The sequence below is a fragment of the Sapajus apella genome, unplaced genomic scaffold (assembly GCF_009761245.1).
Source record: "Sapajus apella isolate SASKATOON/1434 unplaced genomic scaffold, GSC_monkey_1.0 scaffold69, whole genome shotgun sequence".
Taxonomy (NCBI): domain Eukaryota; kingdom Metazoa; phylum Chordata; class Mammalia; order Primates; family Cebidae; genus Sapajus; species Sapajus apella.
In genome coordinates, this window is record NW_022437009.1 from 6,052,345 (window position 1) to 6,060,434 (window position 8,090).

At 47.8% G+C, this 8,090-nt stretch overlaps 1 protein-coding gene across 8 annotated transcripts in view; it reads left to right on the plus strand.

Annotated features, from left to right (window-relative positions):
* Positions 1–7,647, plus strand: part of SYT6 (synaptotagmin 6) — a 63,300-nt gene extending 55,653 nt beyond the window's left edge. For 4 of the 8 annotated variants that reach the window (XM_032249675.1, XM_032249678.1, XM_032249679.1 and 1 more), the window contains exons 6-7: positions 395–545; positions 5,816–7,647. In XM_032249675.1, coding sequence (XP_032105566.1) covers positions 395–545; positions 5,816–5,887 — 223 coding nt within the window. In that variant the 3' untranslated portion in view covers positions 5,888–7,647. Of the gene's footprint in view, positions 1–394; positions 546–4,144; positions 4,214–5,815 lie in introns of all 8 variants that reach the window. The other 4 variants (XR_004260243.1, XR_004260242.1, XM_032249677.1 and 1 more) reach the window with 4 other exon arrangements.
* The last annotated feature ends 443 nt before the right edge of the window (positions 7,648–8,090 follow it).

An 8,090-nucleotide genomic window follows, 5' to 3' on the forward strand; every position in this document is an offset into this window, starting at 1 on the left:
TCAGCCACTGGGCGTTTGGAGAAATGGTGCTCAGAGACCGTTGATTTATTTGCAAATGCAGATGTCTCAGTGAGGTTGTAATGTGCTGCCTGGGTCAAACAAGTGAAGAGACTTAGAACCTCTCACCTCCCAAACCCAGGTCATCTGCTCACCGTTTCTTGAGATTCCAAACAAATTTATAGCCTTTGCTTATCTGTCTGTGTCCAGTGCCCACTGAAGGGGACTAGGCAAAGCTTCACTGCCACTGACACCCTGAGGCCCTCCCAAGCATGTTTTCAGAGCTCAGAGTTCTGAGTTACACCCACTAGGCAGAATCCTACCACCACCCCCACCAGACCTCCTTTTCTGAGGCCATGTCTGGTAGCCAATGCTGGGACTTTTGTTTCTCCCCCAGAGTGGGCCACAATGAGATCATAGGAGTCTGTCGTGTGGGGATCAATGCCGAAGGCCTGGGCAGGGACCACTGGAATGAGATGCTGGCATACCCCCGGAAGCCCATCGCACACTGGCACTCCTTGGTGGAGGTAAAGAAATCCTTCAAAGAGGTGGGTGAGGTCGCCTGGCCCTTGGCATGTTTGCTGCATGGCAATGTGGGCTGGAGAATGGCAGTCGGCTGCAGTGAGACCGTCGGCCTTGTGTGGAAAGGTGGGCCTAGGGCCACATGCTTCTTCCCCAGTGTGTAATAGGCTGAAAGGAATCAGAGGAAGAAGGTGGGGCCCGCTGACACAAAGCCCCTGGTGTTGGGCATTTTGAAGGCAACACTGAGTTCTTAATGGAAGGCAAGAACTTAGAAGAAGACTTCCCAGCAGACCACTGTGCCAGGCCTGAAATGCTTTCACAAAGCCCGTGGCCAAGTTGGTCCTTTAGGAGAAAGCCCCAAGGGGGTGAGATCAGAGCTTGGCAAGACATTCCACCCCAATCGGAACAGTAAGTTCCCTGAGGCTCAAAGCGAGGCTGTCACTTAGCCGCTTTCACTGCTTGGATGGACATCCCCAGGAACAGATTCCTCCTCTTCTGAATGTGGGTTCTCGCCCTTATTGAGAAAGGGAGCATGGCCTCAAGGTGTCACGCTTTCTGGCTAAAGCTGTGGGTCTGGGTTGCGCTGGGTTCTGACAGAGACGTAATGGAGAGAGCACTGGGCTGGGGAGTCCTGAGACTTGGGTTCCAATCTTGGCCCCTCCAGGCTTGCTGTATAATCTTGAACCTGTCACTTCTCTCTCAACTGCAAAGACAATATCCCTTTGAGTGATAACTGCAAACTTCTCCACCCTCCACTCAACCCCACTGACTTAGGATCCTGTGTTCTATCACCTTGGTGGTCCCCAGGCCTGCTTTTTCTCAAATGGATTAGAAGTGCGGGTGACCAAACAAGGTTTAAACCTCACTCGTAATATCTCATACCTTGGTCTATATCCTAGAAAGCTGGGTGAATATTCTGTCATCTTAACGGGCATCAAATCTAGCAAATCTAGAGAGCTGTATAAATTGGAAATTCTACTGATACAAAAATAAAGCTTTATCCCTTCCACTGCATGGCCCCTTGACTTAAAATCGGAGTCCCCTTCAAAACAGTGTCATCCCCTCCCCACAGTCTATGATGCAGAGAAGTCAGGGCGGCAAACCCTGAGAACCTGCTGGCTCCCTGCCCTCTCAGGGAAGACAAGCCCATTTCCATCTGTTTCCGGCAGGGTGAGGTGTCTCAAGAGAATGAGAGCCAAGGGGATTGGACCCGTGGAAACACGGGTGATAGGGACCTCGGATTGGTGACGGGGGGGCAGGCTAACTGAGTCACCTCCCCAGACAGGCGGCATGTGCTCTGTGCAGCTCCTGCCCTGTGACCTTTGAGGTGGCATCAAGGGGTGAAAAGAAGCAAAGTTTCTGGCAGTTGAGGCCTCATAGTTCTGTCTTGTGGGTGCCTTGATTTTCCCACAGCTGTGGAGCTTTAATGAGTGAGGCCAGCCCCTCAGCTCCCTCAGGGGAGCCTCTGCCCCTCTTTTCCAGAAGGCCCTTTCTGCAGATTGTGGGTGAGGAACCCACAAAACAGGAGGCACTGCTGGGCAGAACGCTAGACAACCTGCAGACAGCATCCAGCACTTTACCAAAGGCTGTGTTGGGTCAACCAGGAAGGGGTCACGACAGCCCCCCCAGGCCCCAATCCTTTCCACCCGTTTATCATCCTTTGGTGATATTTAAGAATAGAACAAGTACGCTAAACTGTTTATGGTGGCTTAGGGGGAGGGCATGGAATGACAGCTAAGAGGCCTCTGGTCAGCTGTAGGGCCTTAGAAAACTTGCTGCCCCACTCTGGTCTTTGGGTTATTTGGTAATGAGGGGATAAGCACTTCCCAGCTTTACTTTTCTAGGAAACTCTGACCCTAAACGATGGCTGGGCCCATGAGCCCCCATCTTGTGCTGTGCCTGCCTTTCTGATCTTGAATCTGCAATAACCCGTCCCTGTTACCAGGCTGGGCCTGCCTGTGGAAAACGGAAAGTGACAGAGCAGTGGCTACAGCGGGGGGTGGGGTGCTGATGACCGTGGAGGGGCCAGGACTTGGCCCCAGAATCACTCTCCTTCATGAGGAATACAACCTAATTAAGCCAAATAATTGATTCGAAATCCCTGTTTCTTTGGTTTCATGGGTTCAGACTACAAAAGAAAGATAAAGTCGAATCAAGCCCTTGAAACTGAATATTTGATGAGGCCGTAAAGGGAAAACAACAGTATATGGAAAACAAAAGAGAATAAACGGATATTCTTTGGGTTTACTTTTTTCTTGACCTCGCAGGCCAAGCTCCTAGGAATGCCCCCTCCCCAACGCACGATCCTACCATTTTCTGCTCAGCTGATCATTCTCTGTATCAAGAAGCTGAAAAGGGCACTCGTCTCGGCAACCTGGGATTTCTACAGTTCCCATTTGTTTAAAATTGCTGCCAACACATTTAGCTCCCGCAGTTTACACATCTTTATTAAAATGCATGTAACCCCACAGGGCTGACATTAAGTAAGCACCTTGTGTCCATGGGATGCATTGTGTTTGGAGGTGATCCTCCAGCTCATCCTCAGAGCTCACATCCTGCCTTCTTTCATTCCTGTTCTGGATATGGAGCAAGAGCTTTGCTCCTGAAACTTGTATCTCCCATTTGTATAATCATAAAGAAATCTCCTCTAGCTCCCGGAAAGATAAATGGCATCATATCTGCAAAGCATTCTGTATTTATCTTGCGCCTTTCTTAAGGGATTTTCGTTAATCCCTTAAGATGAATTTGATCATTTCTTTTTTATTAATGAGAACAGAGGGCATCATACTTGTTTGCTTGTTTGGGGGCTCAAAATAAGGCTGAGGGGAACAAATTAACTGAAATGGTGTCTTTCCCTGCTGGGATTCTTTCATGAATAAAAATTCATCAAGCCATCACGAGTGGCCTTCCCCAGCTGCGACACCGGCCCCCTTCCCTCTCAGCCCAGAGCCACGTGTCATCGTTGTTACCACACACACAGGGCTGACCAGCGCTCTTCTCCAAGGCATTTTATTGCAGGGGGCCAGGTTCAGATCATCTGCCAGAAATGTTACATCTCTGTTGGAACGTGACCCATTTCAGAGCAGCAAAAGACCTTACTGGAACACAGGCATTCTGGAACAATCATTTCCCTGTGTGCTGGGGACAGGTATGCTGCTATTTCAGAGCCACTGTAAGCCTCCTGGAATCATTTGCCTTCCCATGGTCCACAAACCCCATCTCCTCCCTTTGCTTATCTTCATAGGAAGACTTGGACTAGCAGGGGAGCCAGTGTTCCTTCTTCATTTGTTCTGGGTAAACAGTTATGCTCCCTGCGACTGCTCTTTGGGCTGTTATGTAAAGGAGGAAAGACACTCAGTGTAACTCTTTTGTGTTTTCTCCTCTGACCTTGCCGGTCAGTCAGGTTGTTTAAGTGGCATGCTTACCCAGGGAAGAAGCCAGTGATTATAATGTACCTTTCACCAACAGTAAAGGTTGTAATAGAAAAGTAGAACCCCTAAAATGAAGGTCTGTTAAATGAGAGCATTAGTAATCATCTGTTGTCACCTTCTGGGTAAGAAACACGAGTCAGAAGCCATAATGGGCTCAACAACCAGGCATTTATTGATCTAAAATATTTCACCAGGGAAAACCTCGGTTGTGATTTCATTCACGTGGATGCTGCAAGCAGAGAGACTGCCACCTGGAGTTAGGAGTAAGTACCTGGTGTGGACCCAAAGACGTTAGGTTGCCTACTACCTTTTGTCTCCTTCTTCCCCAAGTGAGGCTAGATGCTGAGATCACAGCAGGATGGAGTGGAAAGAACACTTAGTTGGGTGTTAGGAGACCTCGTTTCAGGTGCTGGCTCTGCCCCTAGCTAGCTGTGTCTTGACTTCTCCGTCTTCGTTTTCTTACTTGCAAGAACAAGAAGGTTAGACTAGATCGGCTCCCAAGCCTTCCTCCAGTTCTGACATGCTAAGATTGCTCCTGTCTAGGTCACATAATGGTGGTCATCGATACTTGATTGTCCGGCCCTTGCTTAGTCATAAAGACCTTCGGTTGGCCTACACAGAGAGTCCTAAGGAGCCCATGAAGAATTGAGCCCAGAGAATGGTAACAGATGCTTTCCTTAGAATTGAAAGCATTAAGGTAGTTTAGTAGGTCTGGGTCCTTCTTCAACTTTGTGGGTCTCCCATCTACTCCCTAGGTGATGCTGGATGGAAAGTGATCTATTCTCAGGTGGCTCAGCCCTTCTAGAAATGGCTGTATCGAGGCAGAACCACATCCTCCCCGGCCCTGAGCCTCCATGCATGCACAGATGCATAGTTGCAGCTTTTACTCAGCCCCACCGTTCCACAGTGGAGACCATCAGTGCTCATGAGAGGCAGAAGGGGCTGCACTTCAGGTTCAGGAAGGCCATCTTGACCACCTACCTACCTCTATCTCTGGAGCTCTGTCCCGCAGACACCCAGGAGAGTCCTGGGTCTCTTCAACCCACTCCAAGGATGGGTGAGCAGTGGACATGGACTCACTTTGAAGTTATTACTATAAAGCCCCCAAGCATGTCAATTCATGGGGTCAGATCCTTGCTCAGTAAACACTGCTGTGGTCATGACTGCTGCAGCTATGACTGGTTAAAGAAGGACTGAATGGCTCAAGTCCACCCAGCCTCAGCCCTCTCCTTCACTCCATTACGCCTCATTACATCACCCCTTTCACAGAGGGTTTGGGTCGGGCTGATAGGAGGCAGTCTGTGAACTAGGAGAGCTGGGGAGGAGAAAGGGGTTGCAGAAGCCAAGAAGGGTCTGCTCACACCTCTACCTCTCCGCAAATCAGGTGCAAATGCCCACAGGAAGAATGAAGACCGAAGGAGACAGCTCAGAGCTAGAGCAGTATCAGGTTTTCAGCTGCACTATCAGCTCCCAGACAAATCGCTAATAATTCATGACCATGGGTTCTTGGCAATAAGGGCATATTCTGCACACTGCCTCTTTTGCTCCTAATATAATATGATTTTCAGTGTGAAAAATTGCTGAAGCACTCAGAAATGGTCCAGTCATAGCACCTCATTCACACACACACACACACACACACAGAAAGTTTTAATTATCTCTGCAGTAGGTCATTTTGAAAATCAGGTATTCCAACCTAGAAGCTCTAAGCTGTTTCCCCTATATTTTTGCATGGCTGACAGCAAAATTCAAGAAAGCTTATGAGAAGCTGGGAAAGGTAAATTCAGTGCATGGGCCAGTTCAGTTTTGCAAGCTGAAATGTGAATTCCTTTAGCAATTAATAACCAGATTTTCCCCCTTTGCAGTGGCAGGGCCGAGCTGCCAGCTTCGACAGTGAGAGCTCGTGCCCATCTCCGAAACCGCCTCCGTCCCCATGAGCTGCGCGGCCGAGTAACCCCAGCGGGACTCAGCAGTGCTCTCTTTGCACTTGTCCAACCGTCTAAACAGTGTCGTGCAGTCGCGGTGGCGGCGGTGGCCGTCGTCACTCCAGAGCCTTACCTGCTCCTGTGTAGGGCAAGGCCGAGACACTTGTCATGTGGTCAGATCTGTCTTAGTCTTTTCTGTCTCCCAAGGTGATGTTTTTGTGGTTTTTCACTTTTTATGGGTCTGCTGTTAAGAAAAAAAAAAAAAAAAAAAAAAGAGTAGGAAAAGACAAAGGGCGGAAAGCCCAGAAGTTGGTTCTAGAAAATACAATGTATAGTCTTTTGGAAAGAGGTGGATTGAGTTTCTGAAATGCTGTGTCTCCAGCAAGCTCCACAGCCCTGGAAAAGGAGGAGGCGTGGTGGGACTGCGGCCGGATTTTCAGTGCCCTGCAGGAATGAGATGAATTTATGGAAGGGCCTTTGTAGGGCGAATTACTAGCCTTTGAAGCCGTTTGCTGGTGGGATGTAAATTGTATTGGGACCCTCAGTCCTGTGTTGAAATCACAAGACCTCTGAGGCGCCTGTGAGCCTTCGGTTGATGTGCAGGGTTCCTCGCTCGCCCTCCTCGTTGGCTTTCCTCAAGAGTCGAAAACGTCTGGATTCCTCATGGGACCTTAGTCACTTTCTTTAGGAATGATTCCGCTGAAACTAAACACGCCATATGTTTTCTGATGCACCACAGTTAACGATCATATTTGTTTCAAAACAGGATCTTTGTTCTCAGAATAACCTTCATTGTAAAGTAAGAGAGATACATATGTTCTGGAATGATTTCTGCATTATACATAGCTTTATAATTCCACGAAGTATCAAGCCGCTGTTTAAAATGCCTAAACAGATTACAGAAAAAAACCTAGATTAAATGTTCTTTTCCAAATGGGGAGTTTTGAAATCCAACAGTTTGAGTCCGGCTTTCTATGAAGAGTGTCTTTTTATTTGAAACCAAGTCAGCGTAAGCCTCTTTCAGCCCCTTTGGCTCTGGGACAATATTCATCTTAAACTTTAGTTCTATAAATTGCTAAGTACTTCCGTGTTGTTTGTTTCAGTGGTTGTGAGGGTTTCTTGTTTCCTTTAGATCTCTACCTTAGGCCAAACTCAGTTTAGGAAAAAATAATTATTTGAACTATCCTGTGTTGTAGTAGCACATTTCTGTTCAGTTAATAGTGGCCTTCCCCCAACCCCTAAAACCAGGATGATGTGCTCAATCTCAGTTTGTATAACCCGAGTAAGCGCATGGAGGTGATATTCTACCTGACTTGTGACTACGCAGTGCTAGTTTCCAGAGCTGTGTGTAATACTTGCAAGAGGCAAGTCTGCTGGGGAACCCCTTCTTTTCACAGTGGAAAGTCAAGAACAGAAAATCTGTTCACACACCTGTGTCTTATTCTTTATATATGTTACATGCTAAAGGGGCAGCAACCAATAAAGTGGTCCTCATTTTAAACCAAGGTGTCAGATTTTTCTGCTGATCTAACCCTGCATAGTATCTTCTAGCCCTAAAAATGACCAGGTTGGGCATGAGCTAACAGGATATTGTGACAAAAAGAGTTTTCTGCTTAGAAAAGTAAATGTAGATAAACCTAAGCTCTGCTCCGCACTGAGCCTTGGGCTAGGGACTCATGGGCAAAGATGACTTTTCTCCCCAAATATCCTGTGATCGGCAGGCCTTCCTAGTTCAGCAGTCCTGCATTTGGAGGTTCTCCTGAGAGTGAGAAGAAACCCCAAGGTCATGACAAGATTCCTAGAAGTGACAAACCTCATTATGATTCTGACTCTAGACTGACCCCATTAAGAGAGTCATTTCCATCGGTGAACAGATGCTGTGGGCCTTGCAATTACAAAGGGGACAACTGCATTTCCTGGGTCATAAGGAACCCAGAAATTAGTTTGAGAAGGTCCCTCTGGAAGTGAACTCAAAATATGTGTCCAGCTGTCACTGCTAAACCCTTAGGCAGGTGAGGCTAACCCATTCTAACCTCTTGGAGAAGGGAATGTGGTCAATGTGAATAACAATAGCATTGCTCATCTGAGACATTCCTTTTACATCCAAGCAGCTATCTCCCATGAGTTAACAGCCCAATGGTTTCGGAAAATCATTTCCTGAACAGATTCTAGCCAGCCCCATGCCACCCTGGGCAGCTGCAAACCGCTGCTGCTC